General features: G+C 42.9%; 1 protein-coding gene across 2 annotated transcripts in view; it reads right to left on the bottom strand.

Moving 5' to 3' along the window:
• The window catches only part of COMMD10 (COMM domain containing 10), a 71,281-nt gene extending 57,704 nt beyond the window's left edge, over positions 1-13,577 (bottom strand). The window contains exons 1-5 of one of the 2 annotated variants that reach the window (XM_066616968.1): positions 13,513-13,577; positions 12,352-12,442; positions 9,629-9,739; positions 8,750-8,905; positions 27-137 (exon numbers count right to left, since the gene is read on the bottom strand). In XM_066616968.1, coding sequence (XP_066473065.1) covers positions 27-137; positions 8,750-8,905; positions 9,629-9,739; positions 12,352-12,442; positions 13,513-13,547 — 504 coding nt within the window. In that variant the 5' untranslated portion in view covers positions 13,548-13,577. Of the gene's footprint in view, positions 1-26; positions 138-8,749; positions 8,906-9,628; positions 9,740-12,351; positions 12,443-13,037; positions 13,133-13,512 lie in introns of those variants that run through there. The other variant, XM_066616967.1, reaches the window with a different exon arrangement.
• Positions 13,578-26,195: the final 12,618 nt, after the last annotated feature.

The raw sequence follows: 26,195 nt of genomic DNA, 5'->3' as shown, positions 1-26,195 counted from the left end.
GAGGAATATGATAGAAGCCTTCATACCTTTGAATCGTCATTGCTAACTCCAAGTTCTAACACAGCTTGAGGAGCCTTTTGTTTTGCTTGGGTGGACTGAGCCATCTGAAGGTTCAGCTGCCATCCAACCGTCTCAAGCTACAAAACACAAATGAACATTTAAAAAAAAAGATGTACCGGAAGCACCAAATAAAGACAATGCTACATTTCAGTTTTCAATTCTATGTAGTGTTCGCTGTTAGCCAACACAGATAGCCCAAGGACGGCAAAGGGAACTAGACTTCTACATTCGTCCATATCGTGTACTTTTAGAGAAGTTAAGGTATGTTGCAATTTGCTTACTCCAGTTACAAGAACAAGTTATCACTATGAAAAAGTCAGCTATAAAATAAAGTTGCCAAATATTTTAACTACCAAAACTTCAGAGGGGGGGGAAAAAAAAAGATGACTGGGCTAGAGAAGTCATGATAAAAAATAGGGTCTTCTTAAATCTGTTCATCTTCTCCCTAGAAGTATTCAGACTAGCCTACTGACTCTAGCAACAATAATAAGCTTATGGCAACCTGATTTGTCAGCTGTTTTTCAGTTCCCCAGGATAACAACATGAGGTCCAAGAGCTGCTGTTACTGAAATGGATCAAACAGCAAGCATTAAAGCCAAGTTGTAAATGATGCATCATGCAGTGGGTTTTTTAAGTCCAGGACTGTAACGAGCTCGTTTTTATGGAATTTTTGATTTTGGGAAGAAATGGGCATCACAAAATTACAGCAGTTAACAGTAGGTTTACAAGACACAGAAAATCCCAAGTGCTCCCCCATCAGTCGGCTGCTTGAGGCAATCACATTCAGTTGGCCTCATGGCTGGACTGGTGGCCCTGGAGCCCAGGATGACTCCTGAGACCTGAGCGGATATAATTATAATTCTGCAAACACTGTACCTCTATCTTCTGATTGGATGACTCATATATGATCTCTTATCAGTAAAGATATCTCACAGGGTATATAAGGAGAAGCTAGATGTACTAGGCAGCTGTACTGGAACCTTCATAAGGGGTGCCTCATGTTAAGGAACTATAGATGTTGCATCATCATATCCGAGGCCTGTATCACCTTGTACTTCTGACAGTTACGCCCCTTTTTTCATATTAAGGGAGCAACTTAACTTGTGCTGGAAACAGGCAGGCCAGTGGACCTGTGCTGCATCCAGCACAAGTTTGAGGCCAAAAGCAGTGCAGCCAGCGGTAAGGGGAAGTCTTACCCCATGCCTCAATGGGTCTACTCAGATCAACCCCAGTAGGTCTGTGCAGACAAGGTGGCACAGAATCAAGCAGCCTGGAGCCATGCTGGCCACCCTCCCACCTCCTGCTCCCCATCCGCCAATAGGAACGCTTGCCACCCGCCCTCCCCCACCCCGAAACACCTCCTCCCTGCCTTACAGCACTTTTGAGATACTTTTGGGATGGTGCAAGGGACTTGCGTCGGCCCAAGCAAGGGGCAGGACTGTGCCCTAACGTGTTTTGAAATAAATGGCAATTGCTATACAAAGCGTGATTTGCATTCCACCTGCTTATGATAATCGCTCTTTACAGTTGGAACTTTGTAGGAGAATTTCATGCATCAGAACTGATATCCCAAACAAAAAAATCTGGGAACCATCTAAAAAATGACTGCATTTCAAAACACAGTCCTCTGAAACTTGAACACCTTATGTGCTGCTAGGACAGGGCCCTGAACTTACACTGACAAAAAAGGAATAGATAGATCAATGACAGCTACTACAATAAGCAACCTGATCTACTCTCCTTTGCAACAGGTAGTCATTGCCATTTCTCTCCCAAATGAGCAAAGGTTGCAATCCCATGCACACTTACTGGGCGTAAGCCTCATTGCACACAGCAAGATCTACTTCTGAGTGAAGAGGTAAAGGATAGCACTGTCATATTGTTCATACAAGCTCAATCGGCAATAATCATTGAAGCTCTTCAAATGTACCTGTTAGCTGCAGTCTTGTTCCTTCCTCTCTCATGCCCAAACCTTGCAATAATGTGAACATAGGAGGTCGCCTTATACGAGTCAGATTATTCGCCTTATTATACGAGTCGCCTTATATTGGTCCAGCTAGCTCGGCACTGACTAGCAGTGCCTCTCCAGTATTTCACAGAAGGGTTTTTTTCCCAGCCTACCCGGAAACAGGGATTGAACCCAAGAACCTTTGGCACACAAAACATGGGCAGTATTATGGAGACATGCAATGCAATGTCACAGCATCATGTAACAGAAGACTGGAGTTGTGTATGAAATATAAATGGGATTAAATGTTTAGCAAACAAAAATAAAGTTCCCATTTCAGGTTTAATTCCAACTCTAAAATCAGAAAACTGCATCAGTACTAAACAGATCACACCAGCTGCAGATTAATGTAGACAGCAAGCAAAGGCAAAATCAGCAACCTTCTTTTCCTACATTGAACAGTATGACTTTTCAGTGCAATTCAAGTGCAGTCTCCCCCTCCCCGTTTCTAGCAGAATAGCTACGCTTTCAGAATCTTTGATGAATGGAGCACATGCTGCCTGGGGCTTCAGAACGGCTTACCTACTTATTTTATTGAAAGGAAGATTGAATATAATAAGAGTCCATCCAATTCTGACTGCTTAGAGTACATGATATATGACCACAATAAAATGGGACAAGCTATGTAGGCATAGAGAAGTGGGTTACTTACCAGGGCTTTTTTTCTAATGGAACGTGGGGGAACGGAGTTCCGGCACCTTTTTGCAGGGGCCCCTGCCCTTCGGAGGCATTCCAGGAGGGGGGGAGCAAAACAGAGCCATTCGCTGGGTGGGTGCTAGGGGGTGCAGGGTGTGCAGGCGCCTGGCCCCTGACCGCATGACCCCCTCCTGCCCCCATCTCCAAGATCTCGCCTGAGCCCAGCCCGCCTCCCCCCGCGCTCTGCTTCCCCTAGCAGCTTCCAAGCCGGTGGAAGGCGCGGGGGACACGCACCAACGCTGAGGAGGACAGACAGCCAGCCAGCCAGGGAGATGGGCTGCGGCACCCACGGAACGCCCAGGTACTGGCTTGGCAGAGGAGGAGGGGAAGGAAGCTGACTGGTGCAGCCCCCCTGTCAATCTGCAGCACAAGCCTAGGCGTGTCTACTCAGAAGTAAGTCTCATTGTGCTCAGTGGGACTTGCTCCTGGGAAAGGATGCATAGCCTTGCAGCCTGAGAGCCCAAGCCTATGCATGTCTACTCAGAAGTAAGTTCCATTGTGTTCAATGGGGCTTACTCCCGGAAAAGTGTCATAGCATTGCAGCCTGAGTAGACAGGCAGAGGAAGGGCTCTGAGGCTGCAGTCCTCTCCACACTTTCCTGGAGGAAGCCCCACTGCCTCTACTGGGACTGACTTCTGAGGAAGATGGGCCTGCCACCTTGGAAAAATAAGCTCTTCCACAAACTTTCTAAGATGTGAACACAGTGAATAACCCATCACTGGAATTCAGTAGGGGAAAGGCTGAGAGAAGGAAGGAAGAGAAAAACAGCAGCAGAGAACAAAATCATCTGGTAACATTTACAGTTACAGTTGGCAAAAACCAACATAAAAATTGGGGTCCAACCGAACTCTAATCCCACCATATGTCAGGTCCTAAGTGCTGCAGCCTTGCCAGGGCCAGCCCAATTCTCAGGGAGTTGCAGAGAGAAATATAATTAAGGAGGTTCTTGCTATGTTAGAAGAAATGCACAAATGCAGCTCTTACACATAGCCAAAACCATCTGCAAACTGAGAATCATAGAATTCCCGATAGCTCCTTTGCACTCTTGCTCTGTATGGGGACACCCACACAGCCAACACTCTTTGCTCAGGCCTGTAGCTTGCATAGTCCTTCAGATGTAACCGTTTCAACCACACAAGCATTATGTCTCTCCCTGACTCTGAATAATGGTGAATTCTACTTCTCATTTTCATCACAGAAAAGACACACACAAAAAAAGTTTCTTATTTGCGCTTGTTTCATGTCATATCAGCAAAGGAATTGATGAACGAAGGCTCTCTTGCTCCCAAAAGGCTCACATTCAGATTTCGAAAGGGAAAAATAAATGACATGGTGGGGGAGAGAAAGGAAGGAAATGTAGAGGAAGGACAGGTCACATTGTGCATTTTTTTAAAAAGGACATAACACAACTTATAACAGCATTAAAATGGCCATCACTGTAATGAGATAGGCAACCAAGACCAACTTCATTTTAGCACAGGAAACAAGCTTTAAAAAAGGGAGAAGACATGCATCACTAAACATTAGCACATGAGGATATTTTTTCAGGCAGTGGCTGTTAGCTCCTGAAAGTAGCATAACAGAGAAACAATATGGGAAGCTAATAAGCCATCAGCTCTCCAAAATGCATTCCTTATTCTCAGCCAATCGGAATTCCTCCCAGAACAGATTCAACTTCACTGGAGCCTTCACACATGTGGCCTATTTTTAAAGCTCTTCAACCAATTCCTAATTAACTCACCACTGAACATCGCTGTCATGCTGCTAGATCTTTTTGTATGAGTCTCACACTGAGCTACACACATTTGTGGAGGAAATAGATGAGGTTCACTGGATCACGGAATACTGATCATGTTCTAGGACACATGTGTCAAAGATGTCACACCACAACATTTTGGGTGACACATCAGCACTCACCAACACCCGACAGCAACTGAGTTTGTTTTACTGGTATTTCATTTTTGAGTCACGTAGCAACACATGATTGAACTGTATTTTTTTTTAAAAATGAATATGTAAAGAATTGTTTCTCTTTTGTTCGGGGGGGGGGGGGGGGGACATGCCAGCAGAGTCAAGTTAGGCATCTTCTGAATGTTTGACATGCCAAGGCCAAAACGTTCACCATCACTGACCTAAAATGACAGGGTTTGTACTTACACTGAGGGAAGGGGCAAGTTTTGAAACAACCCATAACTCTTCTGCACTGACCTGATCCTGAGGACCACCAGACAAGTGGCAGCCAAGTTCCAACCAATCATATGCACTCCTGGGAGCTGATATTTTGTGCAGTCCTTGGTTCAGGCAAGCACCAGAACTGCTGCAGTTGATTGGAGCAGTTGTGGCATAACCAGACACAGGTCTGGCTTCAAGAGGCTGCAACTGTTCAGTTGAGTCACATCTGTTTACATAGTGACATCCCATTCTGAGAGATGCCTTAGGTTTGCTAGTGGTTGGCTGGAGGAATTTTCAGACTGCAGTTCATGAATTCAAAACCATATATAAGGTTAAAAAAATGCAGGCAAAACCATGCCACTTTCTCAGAGGACCAGCAAGAGACCAAATGTGCACCAGTTTCATCCACAATTTATTTTTCTAGATTATTGTTCAGTGCCTGAACCCTACTCAGATAGACTGGCCAGAAGTTGTGTCTTGAGGGCATTAAAAGAGTTACAGCTCTCTTTCAGAACAACGAACACTCTCCTTTAGAAAACACTTGCTGACTCATATAGTACAACTAACAAAATAAAAAAGAGCAACCACAAAGTTAAGACCTGATAATAAAAGCTCATATCGATCTCCCTCACAATGAACTATCAGTCTGGCCACATCAGTCTTACATGTCATCACTAGATTTAAGCCTGACCAAAAACAAAATTTAATATCCCATTTTACATTCAATCTAACACATTTTAAAAACTACTTCAAATAGTTCTGCTGCTTCTAGCATTAGCAGTAACTCTAATCAAGCTGTTAATATGAACACTCACACTCTCAATTTCTTCCAATGAATTTCAGGGCAGTGACTAATGCATGGATTTTTTTTACCCCAAGTATAGCACACAGAGAATTTAAAGCTATGGTAATTATTGATACAACAGTCATTTGAAGTAAAAAAAAAAAAACTGCTCCCCATACTGCCAAGAACATGCATTTTCATGAATATCAGACACCTAAGAGCAAGTAAAACATATTCAGAAAAATCATATGGTAAATTTCTTCAGATACTACCAATCTAGGAGATGCAAATCCCCCCCAAGAAAGGAGGGGCCATGTATGAAATGCAAGGAGCATCTATTTCCACCAACAACAGCACAGCAACTTAGGGCACAATCCTAACCCACTTTCCAGCACCAACATAAGGGCAATGCAGCTCCTAAGTAAGGAAACAAACATTCGCCTACTTTGAGGAGGCCTCCGGGAGTGCACCCCCAACTGCAGGATGCCGCACATGCACCATTGGCACAGCTATGCCAGTGTTGCAAAGCTGGTAAAGATTTGGGACTTAGTGTTCCTTGGGTCACGTGAAGGCACCCAGTGTTTATGGCTTCGGTTTTCAAACTCTCTGGGAGTTTGAAAGCCGCAGTAAGTTCTGCATGTTGGGGAGCCCTGCAGGCGTTTACACAGGGCTCCCTGAACCCTGGAAAGGCTGCTGCAGGGACTGGTGAGTACATCCCGGTCCCTACAGCCCCGACAGCTATGCAATGCTGGGGATCGCGTTGCTGCCTTCCCCCCTGCCCCTTAAGGGGGCAGAGGCCAAGGCCCTCAGGCTGGGGCGTCGTGACGCCCCAGTCTAAATAACACTGGTCTATGGGAAGGAGACTAAACTCTTTCCCTTTCCCAAAGTCTCCTTCACACAGCCTTTTCTCAAGTCCCCACTTACGTCAGTCTGCTGATTACTACACACACTTCTGTTAGATTCCCACGTGGAGAAATTCCATAGCTCAGTGGTAGAACACACATCTTTTAACACAGAAAGCCCCAGTTTCAGGCCCTGGCATCTCCAGTTGCTTTGGAAAAGACCCATCCAAAATCCTAGAGAACCACTCCAGTCAGCATAGACAATGGCAAGATGATGGATCAACGAACTCAGTATAGGGCCATATTGGCGATACATCATAACAATCAGACTATGTCATCTAGCCTTCCCCTGGTCGCATCCACTTCCAACCTCTGCCTTCCCTTCCCATCCTACCCCATCCCTTCCTGACTTATGCAGTATCCTGATAGCTGGGCTGATGACTTGTAAATCAATGGCTGAGCAACACTTGCCATGGGAACATCTGCAAACTGCATGGGGACACTTGTAAGCATGCAGCTAAACCACATTCAACTGGAAGTGACATTTTAATGAAGTAGCATGGGGTATATAATGAAGTATACAAGCAACTGTTGCAATTTGTGCTATTCCAGCACTGCTTTCTCAAGCTACGAAGACCACAGTAGCTGGGCATACAACCCCATGTGGAGGTGCCAGTTCACAGAAATAGCACATTCATGGGAGGATATCTGAAAGTGTATCAGATATCTTTTCAGATGGCCCTAAGAGCAGAACATGATGATCAGAACTGTGGTCCACAGGAACATTTCTTGAGCATTGTCATTTCAAACTGCAGGAGGAATACTGCATGTTTGAATACTCCTCTGTACAGAGTGACCCAGTATCTGCAGGGGTTCTGTTCCTGAACACCCACCCCCGCCCCCGGTGAATAGCTGAATATGCAGATACCGGGGATGTCCCCTCACCTCTGGAGAGCACAGGGGGACATCCCATAACCATGGTTAACTGAAACCACGAATACCGGATCCACAGATACAGGGACCCCCATCCTAAAAACTGCCAAACACAAAACTAGTATATCAAGGAGAAGATCAAGCCAGCTCTATTCCGCTCTTTACAAAGCAGCTCTTTTCATTGAATACAAACCACAATTTCTGTTGCAAATGTGTTCTCTTAACCACCCAGTAGGCTGAGTCAGCTGCTCACCAAGGCCAGTCACAAAAGGCCCAGACTCTAGTTGCCCTCTCTGCTGCCAACTTACCTAATGGGATATTTGAAGCAGCTTTCACTTCCCTTACACCTGTCCAAGCTCAACCCATTTATCATCTTAACTTGACTGTACTTGACTGCAGCAAGGTTTTATTGCCCCAGGTTCTTAAAACTCAGTACATTATAACATCTGTCAAACTGCTTGCATATTCATTTCACAAGGGTGTTTTTAATTTCACATGAACAGCAAACAATCAGCCCAGTGGCAAGCAATTAAAATAACAGGAGACACTGTGAAGAATAAGATCCTCTGTAATAGTTCGATAAGAGTTTACTTGCATGTTACTTTGACTATGCTAAATGCAGGCTACTTCAATGATCTTTATTTCAATTCAGTAGCTGCATCTACCCATAAAAGTCTGCCAGATCCCACCTTTATGTTAACAGTTTTCTTGACAGAGAGCCCAATCCTATGCCTGTTTACTCAGAAGCAAGTCCCACTGTAGTCAATGAAGTTTACTCCCAGGAAAGTGTGGATAGGATTGCAGCCTTATTTGAATAATACTGCACCCACTTAGACCTTTAGATCATTCCTTTCACCAGACAAGTCTGTCACAGAAATGGAGAGCAGCTGCCAGGCTGTGTTGACAATGGCAACCTAGATAGATCAATGGTCTGATTCAGTATAAAGCAGCTTCTTATGAATGGGTTCTCTGTGATATCAACATTTCATAGCTGAGCATAGATTTTCTATTCTAAGCAGTTTTAAATTCTCAAAATGACTTTTGTCATTTTGCACACACCCTCTTAAGAAGTTTTTACATTGTTGGACTACCAATAAAACAGTCTTTTGGCTATTAAAATATTCCTTTATCTTTTGTCATATATACTGAGCTAGTAAAATATGGATTTTTTTCCCCACATGTAACGTGCACCTGTCTCCCTCTATCTTACAAAAAAAAGTGTTGCATCAAGCATTGCATCGCAGTAATTGTTACCTTCTGGGGCGACAAAATCCGCTGCCTGAACTTCTCCACTGTCTCTGGCCCTGCAGCAGCCCATGTGGTGGCAAACACTTCTGCTTTGTCATGATCCACATGGGAATGCTCCAGCTGCTGTTGCAGAATAGCTGGTTTCAAGTTGTGATATACAGCCTGTAACAGAAGGAGGAAAAAGAAAGGCACATTTTTTCTAAATGCTATTTTTGATTACACTCCCAGAAGCTGGAATAGTATTGTGGCCAAGAGACTGAGGTGCAAGTCTGGACTTTCCTGGTTCGAATCTCACCTCTGCCCTGATCAACCACTACCTGTAAGGCTCAGCTCAGCTCCGCAGCTGCAATAAGATGATATTACAACTTACAGGGTTGTCGTAATACCTACATTAAGGTATTTTGATTGGAAGAACTCCCAGAAATGCTTATTATTTTTTTTTTTTAAAAAAAAGGTCTTCAAAGGATACTGAAAAAATATTACCCACATTACAAAACTTACGTCATTGAGGTGGGAGGAGGGAGTGCATCCATCCTTTATACACAATCAAATACTATGCTGCCTATGCACAAGTGCATCCATCACTAAAAGAAACAGAAAACTTGCATGCAGGCAGGGTTCTGGGTTGTCATGCAAAACCAACTTTACCTACTCACTTAAAAAACTTAGGAATTCTGTCTCATAAGGCCATGAGTTTCCAAATAGAACTTTGATATACAAATGGAATCTTTATGTTAACTACTAGCTGAATATAATATTGAATAAGAGAAGCAAAAAGTCAAGTATCCAAATAACATGTAGCTGAGAAAGAGAGAAGCATTGTAAATTATCTTCTATATTTTGATCCAATGCATATCAATTTACTGGAATTACAGCACTAGATACCTGTTCCAAAATGAATGTGATTGTTTCAAGGATAAGATGGAGATTTTGCTTCTCCACTGAGAAGGCAGCTTGGAGTTTTTCTTCCTCTTCTTCTGTGAAAGTACTTTCAGCCTGAAAGAAAAAAAGTTGCCATGGACCATAAATATCAAATACTTAGATTAGCAACAAATCATGACTGAGTGCAAATTAAAAACAAGTACAGGGACTTATCAAATAAATTCAGCTGGAATAAATAAATATCACACATGCACTGGAATATCACACTGGAATAAATAAATATCACACATCACAAATATCACACATATCAAATAAATATCACACATGCCCCCTACCCCCTTCTACTATAGCAGGCAACCATGTGATCATGTGATCATAAACCCTTGCTAATTGGGTAAGAGGCACTTTTTCAAGTGGGTGCTCCTCTTTTATTTAGCAGGGGGAGAGTAACTGGCTCTCCTCACCCCACCAGTATCTTTTCTAGTGGCTGTCTGCTGGTGTTTTGCATCTTTTAAATTGTGAGCCCTTTTGGGACAGGGAGCCATTAGTTATTTGATTTTTCTCCATAAACCGCTTTGTAAACTTTTGTTGAAAAGCAGTATATAAATACTGTTAATAATAACAATAATAAGGGTTCTTAGCTTCCAAATACTAACTGATCTAATCTGGATGAACCCAGCAGTCCTCCCAATAATAAGAAAAGAGTAATTTATTTGCAAATACTTAAAATACATAGTACTACAAAGATACAGAATACTGACAAGCCATTCTATACTAACACATAGACTCCTAATAAGACTAATAAAACATTAATCTTTTACTAAGAAGTCTTCTCCCACAATACATTCTAAATAGCATTAAGCTCAACAGACCCCAAGAAAGTTCAGTCTCCTCCCCACCAACTGGAAGAGGTTTTATAAGTAACACAGCTCACTCCCCCTTCCTTCCCATTCAGCCTCACAGATGCCTTCCAATCACAGGTCCAATCATCCCAGGTCAAGAGGGGAAAAAATCTTGGTATTTAAAGTAAAATAACCCCAATTTCTACCTTTCCATGACACCAGTCACATTATATACAAGCAACTTCCTTAGCTGAGAATCCTGCAATCAACACCATTAAACAAACTACTTCTAAAACCCTGGAGAGCTTTTGATAATTCTTTTCCAGAGTCAGGCTGTGGAAGCAGAAGAAAGTCAGAAAAGTCCACTCTTTTCCCACACCTTGAAGAAACAAAATTAATCCAATGTAAAGTTTTGTTGGGCATGTTGCATTTTGATTTTTAAAAGGTTTAAATAAGGGTATCTAATTTAGGGTCTACATAACTGCTGAAGTCTAACACAGTGCCAAGCACATTCAAGTCCACAATCAATACTATGTTATAAAAATAAAAAGCACCATGAGGTTGCAACATGGATTTTACAGAGCAGAAGTCTTTGATATGTACATTTCCTGCAGCACATAAAATTGCAAGGGATAATGTACTCCTCAAAAAGAAGGTACCATCTTATAGGGTACGGGTCTCCAAACCCAGGCCCAGGGGCCAGATGTGGCCCGCAGAGAGCCTCTATCCAACCTGCAGCCAGCCTCTGACCCCCAGAGCCTCTTGCCCAGTTGACAGAACACAACCAGAGTGTGCTTATGGGGTGGGGGAAATGGGAGTCCATTTAAGTGTGTGCTTTATTTCTTGGGCTGTGCTAGTGCTTGGAGAAATCCTGGACATTTGAGCCCATTCATTATTAGATTTGTAATCATTCATTAATCCATGCATCCGAGTTCCATCTCTAATGTATTTATTGAAATTTTATATTTAATTTATTTTTCAGGCTCTCGACACTGTAATGGATATTTGATGTGGTCCTTTGGCTGAAAAGTTTAGAGATCCCTGTTATAGAGAACTTTGTGCATCCTTTGCACACGTAGACTACAATTCTGTACACACTTACCTGGGAATAAATCCAATTCAACACAATGAGACTTACTCCTGAGTAGACATATAGGATTGTGCTAGTAATCTATGCTATCCACCTCTTAACTTTTCCAGCCTGAGATGCCAATTTTCAGTTGGCTTGCGTGCAGTTATGCATAGTATAATTTAGTTAAAATATTTGTACCTCATAAAGCAGCTAATATACGCCACATCATAATATAACCTTAACATCATCAACATATAAAAGAATCCACAACACAACCAAATACAACAGCAGCATTCATTTATCAGAGCTCATAGGAATCTCTACACAGAAATACCTTAATATTGTAGACAGTTGCTGCATTTGCTATAGCTGTGCCAATGTGAAAAAAAAGTCAAGTCTTCAAAGTACTGGCTCCTTGAAAAAAAAGTCAAGTCTTCAAAGTACTGGCTCCTTAATGACCCTTAAGTATATGACATTTGTAATCAACAGGTGAGCCTCTTTTGTACAACCAACAGTATATTTGATTTTTCTCTGTATTTATGTAGTTATTTGATTTTTCTCTGTAAACCACTTTGTGAACTTTTAGTTGAAAAGCGGTATATAAACACTGTTAATAATAATAATAATAATAATAATAATAATAATAATAATAATAATAATAATATATTTCTCTGCTGTTTTGCCTATCAGTGGTGGAAAAGAAAGCAAGGAAGAGTGCTAAGCCTATATCAAATAAAGCTATCAACTATCAGCAACATAAGAGACTTCAAGATCACACTCAACAATATGCGTCATTCTGTCTCTCTACAAACCTTCAGGTGAAGCTTCTGAATGATGCGGGAGAGCAGCCGGGAGAACTTGCCTGTATCTATGGTGTTGAAAAGGGACACTGCCTTTCTGACACTGGAAAAAGACAAGATGGAAAGAAATAGAGTCAGTTACAGAAAGACTGGGAGCAGATAAATACACACACCTGTCACTTTCTCATGATGAACTTCTACCAAGAAAGGGATCAGCGCTCAAGCCTGCACAGAACACTGTTGCATACAATTTCAGGGAACTTATGCCGCATGAACCTTCCAAAACCACAAGATCAGCTTCACAGGCTCTGTTCTCTGGCCCATCATTAGCTCAAGAAGTGCATTCAGTGGTTAACATAGCAGAGCCTTCTCAGGTGAAACCCTCTCCACAACAGCATTCATCAATTTCAGGCTCTGTTAATTTTTTTAAGTACCGATTGAACTCTTTTCCCCCCCATAAGGTTAACAGGAACAGCTTTTTCACCTCTGCTGACATTTTGCAGTGATTATGTGTTTTCCTGTTGTTGTTGATTGTGGTGGTGTTGGTGGTGGTGGTGTGTGTTAATCATACTTATACAGTCAGTTCTCTTTATCCGCTAGGGTTAAGTTCCTGGAAACCCTAGTGGACAGCGAATCTGCAGACAACGAACCAGTGAACCTAAAGGATCTATAGGCTTAGGTGAAAGGGATAACCTTACCTGCCATCAGAAGGATTGGTCTGGAAACCCCATTCCCTAATTGCAACAATGGAGAAAGAGTGCACCATAACTACTTAGGGATTAGCAGGCAGGCACTCTGTACATCCTCAGGGATGCACTCTGTACATCCACTGCTAAGCACCCTGTTCATGCTCAGAGATCTCCGCTGCTATGCACCCTGTTCGTGCTCAGATATCTCCACTGATTAGCAGTATGTACATGCTCAGACACCCCCCTCTGCTAAGCACCCTGCACATGCTCAGAGACCCCCCTCTGATAAGCACTCTGCACATGCTCAGAGACCCCCTCTGCTAAGCAATCTGTCCATGCTCAGAGAACTTCACTGCTATCCCTACGCAGCCTGTCCAAGAACACTAGTGTGATATGAGAGTGCAGGTCCCAAGGTCCCTGCAGCCGGGGAGTCCCGCAGCGCCTGCCACAGACCCCCGAGGAGGGCACCACCTGCTGCTCCTACCTGTCCGTCTCCGGAATAACAGTGGGCGCCGCCATCTTGGCCCCTGTCAATCAAGCGACCCTCCCCACAGCGCCACCAATGGTCAGGCGAATAAAGTTCCGGCGAAGGGACTGAGAGCCAATCCCGAATCGGGAACTCGGATGGGCTCCGCCCTCCAGCCCCTGCTGCCGCTTGCGTCATGTCATGACTGCTGCAGCGGCCCCGGTCGCCAGGGGGCGGCAGAGAGCGCTCCAGCAGGAGCCATTGGGCAGAGCGCAGCAGGAACAGAGCAGAGCCTCATTCGGTTAACTGTGGGGTCGCCTCTTTCACGCGGGACCCCCTGGAACGGCGGCTCCTTCAGCACAACAGCCTCTCATCACTGTGTTGTCCTCACGCTGGAGCATCAGAAAAACAAAATGCACACTGAAAGGCTTCAAAACAAACATTAGGTGTGCTTGCAGCATCACAGCCCCATCCTAGGCATGTCTACTCAGAAGTAAGTTCCCTGGAGTACTTACCTGGTACCTGGGACGGACTAGCTACACTATCTACACCACTGATGCAGGAGTCCTGCTCGCAGCAACTTTCATAATGAGCATTGCTTGTTTTGACTATATTTATTTATAGTAGAAATGTACAGCAGGCCAGTTCCAGCTTCCTGTTAGTCTCTGTATAGTGTGCACGCTAGTTGGTTCTTTGGTAATTGGTCAACTGGTTCTTCTGTTAAGCAAGAAGCACCCTTACTGAAGGCGCTACTACAGTAAAACAAAGGTACTTGTATTGGGCACAGGGGGACACTACAAAGTGTTCCACATATCCATGGTTTCCTTATTGGGGGGGGAACGAACCCCCATGGATATGGAGTACCGCCTGAATGTCCTGATCTTGGCTTCAGATTCAGGACATACAAGCTTAAAAACAAATACACACATTCACAGCAGAAACTAATCAGCACTAATAGCAACAAAGAGGGAGAAGAGGAAAACTGCCAAAAGACATTGTCAGGCAATATTCATAACCTACCAACAAAGGCCTGCCAAAATTCAAAGCAAAGTAATTCTCTGCACTTCACAAGGCAAGGAATTCCAAAGGGAGAGATTCTCTTGATTGCAAGAACAGCACCACTTGCTAGATATGGCTTGTATTTTGCACACACCTCTACAGAATGTGGGCTGCAGGGATACTTTCTGGGGCTAATCTGATGGGATCTGTTGTGCACTCATAGGAGTGTACAGGAGAAGTTGCCAGTGATCTTGCCTTCCAAAGAAACCAGAATTGGGAATTGCATTTCCCAATGCAATTGGGAAAATGAGGAACCACTCACCACTCAGGAAAATGAGGAACTTATGCAATAATGCACTTAAGACAGCTGATCACATATTGCAACATGACAATTATGGGAGCCAGTGGCATAGCTAAGGAGGTGCGTGGGGTAGCAATTGTACTGGGCAACAAGTTTTTTTGGGGGGGGGGGGGCAACAGGCTGAGCTTGACACTAGTGGCCAAAATTATGGAAACCTTGGTATGTATGAATAATACCACCATGTTATATATCATTGGAAAGGTAATTTAATGCAGAATGCAATGAAACAAACTGCATTGGAATATCTGTATTCTATTAAAGGTTATGGCCAATTAACTAGAAAATGAATACACAACTGCCTTATGGAACAAAAGGTGGATTTCTTTAAAACTGACCTATGAGACTGATTGTTCTGAGAGCCAATGAGATGCTATTATGATAAAGCACAGAACTAATAAGATGTTAATATGAGTCAGCTCTCATTTCCATGTATCATAATACAGTTACCCCACTAACTGGGTAAAGAGGTACTTTTCAGGTGGTGCTCCTCTTATATTTAGCAGGGGGAGAATAACTATCCCTCTTCACCAACACAGTGTCTCTAACCAGTATTGGCACACTTTTTATTTACTTAAATTTGATTTGGGGGGGCTACAAAATCTTCTTTGACCCCCAGATAGCAGATAGATGCCTTAGCTATGCCACTGGCTGGGAGAGATGGCAGAGCAAGTGGGTGGTGGGCTGCTGGGGGGAGGAGGCAGGTTTTTCCCCAATTTTCACATTTTTAAAAGCCATCACTTGACATCATTTCGGGTTGTGACATCCTTTCCGGGGTATCATTTTGAGCTCAGCACTGGACTACATGATCATTAGCTGGTCCTCACAGATTGCTGTGTGTAACAGTTGCTATGTAAACCCACATTGATAACCCTTTTGGTTCAAAAAGCAGTATTTAAATATTCTAAATAATAATAATATGATATGATATTTTAATCTACATTCGTGACTGTAGTGATAGTGATTATAAAGCATTTATTATAACGCTTTATATATTATAAAGCAGGGGCACCCAAACCCTGGCCCGGGGGCCACTTGCAGTTCTCAGAGGCTCCCAATCAGGCCCTTGGGGAGCCCCCAGTCTCCAATGAGCTTCTGGCCCTCCAGAGACTTGCTGGAGCCCGTGCTGGGGAAATGCAACTGCTTTCAGCATGAACTGTTCAAACTCTCATCTGAGCTGTGGGACAACTTGTTCCACTACTTGCTGTTTCATGTCTGTGATGCAGCAGTGGCAGTGAAGGAAAGGCTGGCCTTGCTTTGTGCAAGGTCTTTTATAGGCCATGAGCTATTGCAAGACCTTCATCCATTCATACACCACAGAAACCTGCCTATAAGTCAACCCCACAGATAAGTCGAGGGCAAGTTTTGAGTCAACAATCATGGAATTTTCTATGACTCTCAGATAAGTTGGGGGTTAAAGTTAGGGGGGTGTCTGACTATAGTTTTGTCTGATTTTACCCGAGGCCAGATCCTGAAAAATAACCTACCACTAATTGTTACCTAGGAACTGGAGTCTCTACTTTATTTAAAACACAGTAAAAGATAATAAGATACATTTTTATTCTTTTTTAAATTCTGGTCTTCACCACCTTTTTGTAAACACTATCAGAGTAAGTGCACTGTAAACAACATACCAGTAAACAGTGGTTCCCAACCTGGTATTCATGCACTCCCAGGGACACTCAACAGGACCTTTAGGGGTACTTGAAAAAGAATAAAATAATGGCAGAAAAAGGCAGGCCGTGCTCCAGAATGCCTTGCAAGGCAGGAAGGGAGGTAGCTAGTTGGCTGTGGAAGCCCCACCAATAGCTAGTTTGGGTCATCAATTCATCTATGAACCAGTGATTGAAAACCAGTACAGTAAAAAAGCTGAAACATAATATGGAAAGTGATCAATCACCCAGAATTTCTCTGCACACTTCTGGTGCAAAACAGTGCAAAGGCAGAGTCTTCTGTTCTTCAAACAGATAAAAAGAGAAAGCACTGTGATAAATACATGAATTCTGGGCTTTCATATGGAGGAGATGAGGGCTTGTCTTACTAATTACAAACATTTTGCTAATAGAAAGGGTACAATTTATGGGGATGGGCTGCCAAGGGATATGCTAGTGAAAAAGGTTGAACCAGGAATCAAATCCACCTTTAAGGTGTCTGGTGTGTTAAGCCAGAAGCTCTACATACAACATACAACCGATAACACTTAACTGAGAGTGTGCAATTCAATTCACAGCAGAGAGATATTTGCAGCCCTTTTTACTCAGAAGCAGACCCACTGCTTTCCATGGGTGTTATTCTGAAGTAATGGTGCACTGAATTGTAGCCTGGGAAGGAGGGTCCCATCCTGGTGTTTCAAAAAACAGACCTGCTTTGCAAGCATTTGCCAAGCAGAACCAGAACCAGGCTGCAGCAGAAGGAAGGAGATTAAAAGGTTAACTTTGGCTGGAATTTCCCAGTTGCCGCAGAAACTATCTCTGCCCTGCCTGCCTGCTGCTTGAGAAAGGAAACTGTTCAGAGTTGAAAGGCTCTGCCCTCTGATTGATCCGGAGATCAGGCGAAGTAAAATTTGGCGATTTTATTACTTGGCAGAAATTTCACGTACTATAAGTGAGTATCTACGGTAAGCTCCATTTCTAATATATTAATTTATGTAAATTTATTCAATTTTAAATTGTAAATTAATTCTTTCTTTCCTGGCCCCTGACACAGTATCAGAGAGATGATGTGGCCCTCCTGCCAAAATATTTGGATACCCCTGTTATAAAGTATCATAAAGCATTATAAAGTGATGGTGATTATAAAGCATTTGTTCATCCAAAGCAAAAGGATGTGAGCTTAACTTTGAAGTCTTTCATCCAGATCACGTGCAGCAGCCACATTAAATGGAAGCATAAGGTTGTGATACTATGCCCACTTACCTGTGCGTAAGCCACACTGAACATAATGGGATTTACTTTCAAGTCAACATACACAGGCTCCTATTTCAGGAGGGAGGGTTAAGGGGGGTGTTATGGGTTGATGTGTTAAAACTAAAGCATCAAGGTATTAAGCCCAGTATGTATAAATTGTTATATTCTTGTTTTTAAAACGAAAGGGGAAAGAACACCTTCGAGTTTCATATGCTCAGTGGAACCTCCCTGGTTTCATGGCTTCTTATTTATTTTTTTAATTTAATTTTATAAATGTGGAAAAAATACAGATGCATTGAAATGCATTACAATAAGTTTCTATGCATTAAGATCCATTTCCACCTTACTTTACATGACCAAATACTAATTGTTATACCAGACACTATAACCAAACTGCATTCAGTCTGTACAGAGCATTACTTTCATATCTTTAAATATGGGTTTGATATTGGTTTGTGGGGGCCAATGCCATCATTTGGACAAAAGATCAGTTTTTTTTAGTTTCCTGGAACTAGGATAAGAGGCAGGCAATTACTTTGCACAAAGGTGGAAGGGGGGGGGGGAGAGAGCGAGCTCAAAGCTTCTGACTGCTCCTTGGCATTACAGCTGACTCACCCCAGTGTGCATACTGGCCTTTTCTCCTGGGTCATCCTGTTTGCTGAAATTGGTGAGGAGCTAAGGCAACATGGGCTTAATAACTGTGGTGATTTATCAGCATTGGTGGTATTCTCTGTTACTGTTTCATGGGACTGTTGCCTGAGATTATGAGATTTTCTCTGGTTCTGAGCCCCTCTTTTGAAGCAGCTGTCCATTCTTCATTCTGTGTATTAATGGTGTAGCTCAGCCTCAGGTCTGCACAACATATGCCTATGGTGGGCAAATGCAAGCTGTCTGGCCTGAATTTACTGCCCATAAAGGGATAATCTCTTCCTTCCTTAAATGGAGCCCACAAATTATGAGGCAGCCAAGAGAAGTAGCTGTAGCACAAGAAATGGATCTCTGCAACACTACAGGAACCTTGGGGCATACATAGTCTGCATGCTGCTTCCAGCACTGACTCCAAGACAAGTGACCAATTAAAATGGATTTAACATGTGTAACAACAGCCAGTTCAGCAACAAAAGAAGCTATGAAGTGATAGTTGAATCACCTTTTTGGGAGACTATCAAAGAAGACATCTGTTTAGAAATCTGAGGGATAGGCTCAAATCTTTAATATTATTACAACCTCTCCTACATGGGGTTTCCCATGGTCACCTGTCCAAGATGGTGACAAGGATGGTGGTAGATGCTCATCTCTCTCTCTCTCTCTCTACCCATTTGCCTCCACTGCTGCTCCTTCTCCTACCACTCCCTGGATTGGGAAAGAAAAAGGGGGACAGAGAGGAAGAGGAAATATATTGGAGAGTGCCGTGCTAGAGAGCACTAGAGATTGTGAGAAGCAGAGGCCAGCACATTATCACGTAAGGGGGTGCATCATTTTGCATACCAGCTTGGACATTTTGCATGTCAGGAGAACTTGGACCAGCCCTGAGTATCTGATCAGTACCTAAGCCTAAGGACTGAAAAATTGCTATATTTCTGATAGCAGAAACCATATGAACTTTTCTTACCCTGGGCCAGGAGGTAGGAGGTCTGGTCTAGAGGGTAGAGCATCCTGTTTGCCTGAAGATAACAGCTGAAGGTCACCAGTTCAAGGCCACCGGCACTGGCAAGCCGAGCTGAGTTTTTCCATCTGCTCTTTGGCCGTGCTTCAAGTGAGATATGAAGGATTGTCAGCTTGCGTGGGAGGAAACTGGAGGCCAGAATGTGATACCAGATCATAAAAGGATCCATCTGAAATGTTGTAGTTCTTGAAAGACTGAACTTTCTTCAATTGTAAAAATCCCTATAGGGATTTAGTATAGCCTGCTTGTGTAAACCGCCTTGAAATAAAGTCTGAGGAGAAATCTGACGACCATGAAAGGCGGTATATAAATACCTGTATTATTATTTTTATTATTAGGCCACATTTGAATTATAGGATTAACATTAGTTGTGCAGTGTCCCACAGAGTGTATCCATCTCACTTTTAAAATGAGTGTTTGTTGGCTCCACAACTCCACAGAATGTAAAATCTGCTTCACTGGTAATCTACAGCTTAAATGTCATCTTCTTTACAAGATTATACAGGTTCAGGAAGCAGGGTATCTGGATCATATCTTGAAATACTTGTCAAGGCTGTGTTCCAAGTGCATCTGATTTGAGATCAGGAGTCCTTAAGGGGATCTCTACTCTGACCTACAAAACTGCGTGTAAACAGTATTTCCATTGTTAGCCAGTGTTATTTTTTTAAAGGAAGCTGGAAATAGTTGAAAGGATGTGATTTTAACAGCTAGAGACTGGTGAACGTTAACTGCGAAGCTCTCCTCTCAGCAGACATTGATGGGTACAATCTATGGAACAGGACAGACTCAAGTTCCATTAAATGATGAAGTGGGACCAGTTGGAATGTTGCCAAAAAAATATCTGAATACATCCTTTGAAACCCAAAGGAGTGACTTAATGGTCAGAATCTGGGATTTGAACAACTAGACTTTCTGGAGCCATAGGTCTTTCTGAGAGGACAGCCCATCATTTTAAATCAATGCAGATATATTTTCATGCAATACGCTCTCCATAAAACTTTGGGATCACACTGTTATAGTCAGCCTAGGCTGCTGTGATTACTGAGTGAGCGCCACAGGACTCTTGGGTCCCCTAAGGTGTGTGATGAGAGAACCACTGATTAAGGGAGAATAGTTAAACAATGTCTATATAGAAGAATGTCCCATTAAGTTCAATGAGACTTACTCCCAGGTAAGCATGTACTGAAGTGCAGCCTAAGTTTACAACCCTACGCACATCTGGAAATAATGCAAATCCTACTGGGCATTTACTTCTGCAGAATTCCCAGTCTGCTGTCATTTAACCAATGGTAAAATGTTGTTTACCATGCAACACTGTAAAAGGTGTACTACCATCGTGCACTTTGGGGCAGCCAGCACAATCAGCCAGAGGCCCCAAGGGCTTGACAGCAGCTCCTGTATACCACACTGGAGAAAGTAGAGTGGCAGTGGGAGCAGTTTGTGGGTGGTTCAGGAGAGGATCTGGAAGGGCAGGTGATGGTTGGGGGTGGAACTCAGTAACAGCAGCACATGCCAGATCCTGACCCCCTTTCCCAGCCTGAGCCCAACCCCAACTCTCCTTAGACCTGTGCTAGGTAAATAGCTGGCATAGGTCCAAGGAGACCCATTGATGGTCAGGTGGCCTACAGAGAAGTAAGTAAAAATTATTTTTACTTACCTCTCCTGGTCCATTTGGTCTCCCCCAATCCCCCCTCCCCCAATCATAGCATGCAATGCATGTTCCATCAGCGGGTGCTGCATGCAATAGACTATCAAGGGATAGGATTGGGCTATAAAGTCCATTAACCTCAATGGGGCTTATTTTTAAATAGACATGCATAAGATTGAACTGCGAGTTCTTTACATGGTCCTTTCATTGAAGCAAAGGATACCACTGTGCCTCCCAACCCACTTGTATATACTGGGAGTTGCAGAACTGTGAAGTAACCACAGGTCAGATAGGTTTAAGGTCAGGCACAATCCTCCTATGGCTACAATCCTATCCACACTTTCCTGGGAGTAAGCCCCATTGACTATAATGGGACTTACTTCTGAGTAGACATGCATAGGATTGGGCTCTATGTGCCAAAAAGGGTTTAAAAAAATTCAAACCAAAGTGAGCCAGTTCAACACAAATGGCATCTGTTTTCAAAAATCAAGTGTTTTTTTAAGCAACGAGAAGGAAGTTATGTGTTCAACAAGTGCAGTGGAGCACTAACTAGGGCAAATTGCATTATGTCACATGAGCAGAGGTCTCTCCAAGCACAAATCACATTATATTAAGTTGGTCTCTACATATCCAATTTGTAACCACCAGAAGGTGCTGGTTTCATATGCACAGCATCTATGGCATATTGTACAAGGGAATCACAGGGATGCCAAACATCAGGATCAGAAAAATAAATATAAATCAGAAATATCTCGCCTTGCACCTCCACCTCCTACTCATTATTTTACTACAGGATTATCCATCTGCCCTTTACCAGATGGTGCTATGAACATTTACCCATGGTTGGGAGGATTTACTTAATATTCCCAGACATAGGATTTTGCAGTATTAACTAACCAGGAGAGCTAGCTTGGTCTAGTGGCTAGGATATTGGCTTTGGATGCTCAGCTATGAACCTTACAAGGCAGCCTTGCAGAAGTTTCTATTTTTAGTCTACTCTAAACCACAGGTTATGAGTCATGTGGCTCATAGCGCAATCCTAACCAACTTTCCAGCAGCAAGATAAGGGCAATGCAGTTCTGAGGTAAGGGAACAAACATTCCCTTACCTTGAGGAGGCCTCCGTGACTGCCACCCAACTGCAGGATGCAGCACATGTCCCATTGGCACAGCTATGTCAGTGCTGGAAAGCTGGTTAGGATTTGGGCTTCAATAATACATATTTACTCTGGGGTAAATCTTTTTTGCACAATGGGACTGATTTCCAGGCAGGTGAACTGAGGTATAATGGAGCAATCTCTAAACAGAATACAAAAATGACATGAATTACAAAGTTGCCAAGCTTCCAGGGTTGGCTTGGAGTCTCCAGGAGTCAGCATCACTCTCCAGGTGACTATCAGAAGCAACCTGAAGATGTTAACAGGGCCTCCAGTAATGCTCAAGATTAGATCATATTTTATTTAAAAAAGATCAAGAATAGCTTCAGCCAGCAACCTTATGTGGAACTAATCCAGGGGTGCCCAAATCCCAGCCCTGGGGCCACATGCGGCCCTCGAGGCCTCTCAATGCGGCCCTCAGGGAGCCCCCAGTCTCCAATGAGCCTCTGGCCCTCCAGAGATTTATTGGAGCCCGCACTGGCCCAACACAACTGCTCTCACCGTGAGGGCCACTGTTTGACCTCTTTTGTGAGCTGTGGGATGAGGGCTTCCTCCACTGCTTGCTGTTTCACGTCTGTGTTGCTGCAGTATCAGCAAAGGAAAGGCCAGCCTTGCTTTGTGCAAGACCTTTTATAGGCCTTGAGCTATTGCAAGACCTTCATTCATTCATATAACTTCATCTTTAATATATTCATTTATGTAAACGTATGTAAATTTATTCAAATTTTAAATGTAAATTAATTCTTTTTTCCCCCCGGCCCCAGACACAGTGTCAGACAGATAATGTGGCCCTCCTACCAAAAACTTTGGACACCCCTGAACTAATCTAAAGAACATGCAAGTATAATTATGTTTGGGGTAATTCCTATGGTAACACAAAAGAAAATACATCTTGCAAATCTATAATGGGCCTTCTCTTCCTGCTCTCTTTATCATAGTAGAAACTATATATTAATAAATTATTTGACTTCTACTATAAACTGTCTTGTATGACACAAGAAAAGTGTTGTGTATATTTCAAAAGTCCAAGGTTCTGTTGGAAAGGGGGAAAAGTTGACTCATACTTTACTCCGTTGCTTAGCACAGTCATGAACAATCTCTCTCCAAGGCCTGGAACTCAAGCCTTTTAAAAAAAAACAACTAGGTTTGTTTAAATTCTCCTTTTGCTGACATTTCACTACACTCTCAAACAACTGGATAGACCATTGACTGTACTAGAGCCTGATAACACCTGCTGAAAACGGAGCACTTGGGAGTATCAGTTGCTCTTTTCAGCCGCTATCAGTCTCATATTTAACAGCTGATGAGGGCACAGTGAAAGTGAACAACCAGGACTCCCAGAAGAGGGACTGGGTAATGGCTTGATTTTTCTTGTTTCTGTAGAAAGAACAGAAAAGGTCAAGGTCACGGAGCCAATTTTGTGGGGGTCAATTGGTGTCAAGCTACAGAGAGCTACAGTCAGGCAAAGCAATGGGAAACCAATCACATTTCATGAGATTTTATATGAAAAACCCTCTGGTTTCATAGAAAGTTCAGTTTCTTTACCATTTAAGAATATTATGCATGAAATGTAAGCATGTATCTGTGTATGCGCATTAATAAACTGTGACGCCAACAATATGAAACATGAGATGAACCAGAATGAAAAAGGAATCAGCATTAACTTTCACTGCGAGTGAATTGTTCTCGGAATGTTTATATATAATCTAAGTTTTCATTGTGATTTTTGCCACAGGGATCATGTTCAGATTTAATTATTTTTGAAAAAGCAATACTATGAGAGTGATACAGTTATGCAGAATGTATTCAGGGTTTTTTTTAAGCCTTTCAGTTTAAGACAGGGGTGTCCAAAATTTTTGGCAGGAGGACCACATCGTCTCTCTGACACTGTGTTGGGGGCCAGGCAAAAAAAAAAAAGAATTAATTTACATGTAAATTCATGTAAATTCATTTATTAAGTTTACATAAATGACTATATTAAAGATGAACTTATATGAATGAATGAAGGTCTTGCAATAACTCAAGGTCTATAAAAGGTCTTGCACAAAGCAAGGCTGGCCTTTCCTTTGCTGCCACTGCTGCCTCACATACGTGAAACAGCAAGTAGTGGAGCAGCTCATCCCACAGCTCACGCAAGAGGTCAAACAGTCACCCTCAAGCTGAGAGCAGCTGTGTCAGGCCAGTATGGGCTCCAACAAATCTACGGAGGGTCAGAGGCTCATTGGAGACTGGGGGCTCCCTGAGGGCCGCATTGAGAGGCCTTGACGGCTGCAGGTGGCCCCAGGGCCGGGGTTTGGGCACCCCTGGTTTAAGATAAATCTACATTAAGGTGGTTACTGTTCCCCCAGCCCATACTCCAAGAAGCATGGAAATTTGCAATTGGGCTGCTTACCTTAATGTCCATGCCAGATAAACAGTAAAGTCTCATATACTCTATGAAGTTGGATTTACAAATTAGGCTCCATGCATCCATACTTCGCCTTGGTGTTTCAGCTTGCAGTTGGGTGGGGGAAGAGTACATCAAGGCAGAAATTCAGAAAGTGCAGCTTCCCCAATCATTTCTTAGAAATACAGCTGATAACTTTCTAACTTGGGGTGGCCAGCCTTTCAACTTTAGGGCCCTTGACCCTTTAACAATCTCACAGTGACAAGCTGCACCTGCTGAAATTTACTCCTCTACATAATTGCTAAATGTCCAAGAGCCCTAAAGTTGAAAGGTTGGCCACCCCTGCTCTAACTGATGCATCTCTACATGGCATGGTACTTTCCTAAAATACCGCCTGTTACAATAGTAAGTATCCAGACAGAAATTCTATAGGAGCAGCCATTTCTGCTTCTACCCCTTTTCCATCAGTCTTGTCTTCTCGTTCCATTTTGACTGATGGCAATGCAAGAGTGTTCTTGGCCTTCAGCCTGTACATAAGATTTTGACTGGCTATGTCAACATTGGGAGAATGCATACCTTTCCCTCAGATACCAGCATATCAACTTTTTGGGGTTGACTTTAAAATATTTATGAATCAAACACCATCTCACAGTTGACGGCTGCCACTATCCTTGTTTTTCCATGTTCGCTTCTCTTCATCCACTTTCAGTCAGGGATGCCACCTCAATTTTCTTTATTCTTGAGTATAAAAAAAAAGGTGTATCATGACTGTAAGTATCATTGAGGGCCCAATCCTATCTAGTCCTTATGATGTCAAATCTCATGATCTGACAGCATAAGGGCAGGCTGCTGGTACAACAACTTGTCCATTGCCACCAATGAAAGGCCCTGGAGGCCACACGCAGGCGACAGAAGTGAACGTTTTTGTAAGAAGTGTCAGTAAGAGCTGAAAATAACTATAACAATACGTGGCATTGGGAAACATAGTAGGCTCCCACACCATACAGAATCTTGGGAAGCCTTCTAGGCAAATGGGTATGCTCAGATGTACACAGAAGCATGTATGTGATAACATACTACCATATTGTCATTAGGGGAAGGGTAACATTTCTGTACCAGAAGCAACAGCAGCACCCAATTCACTATCAGGGAGCAGACAGGAGGGGCCAGTTCAGCACTCAAGACCATACTAGCACCACATTCCGAACAAATGCATGAAATGGAGTCCTGATGCCAGTTTGTTAAGAAAGGCAGCTTTGAGTCAGAGGAGAACTATAAGCAAAAAAAAGCGGCATGAGAAAGTGCTTAAACCTCTCCCTTGCTACCACTTCTGTTCCAAATTGTGCCCCCTTTTTCCCCACACACAGTTTTACCCCAACCATGAGATACAAAATTATGTTGACAACATGAGAAACCAGGCACTTCAAACTCCACAAGGAACGAGACTGTTGAGAGTGGACAGGGAGTGGAGCAGGAACACTGGATGGAGAAAGTGTTTAGCATCCCTTGCCCAGCTTCTTCATGCAGTTTGACCCAAGGATTTTCTTCTGATTAAATAACAAATTTTTTTTTCTAAGAACAG

Source organism: Tiliqua scincoides, chromosome 2 (genome assembly GCF_035046505.1).
Source record: "Tiliqua scincoides isolate rTilSci1 chromosome 2, rTilSci1.hap2, whole genome shotgun sequence".
NCBI lineage: Eukaryota > Metazoa > Chordata > Lepidosauria > Squamata > Scincidae > Tiliqua > Tiliqua scincoides.
The sequence above is the reverse complement of the archived record's forward strand: the minus strand, read 5'-3'. Positions and strand labels throughout refer to the sequence as shown.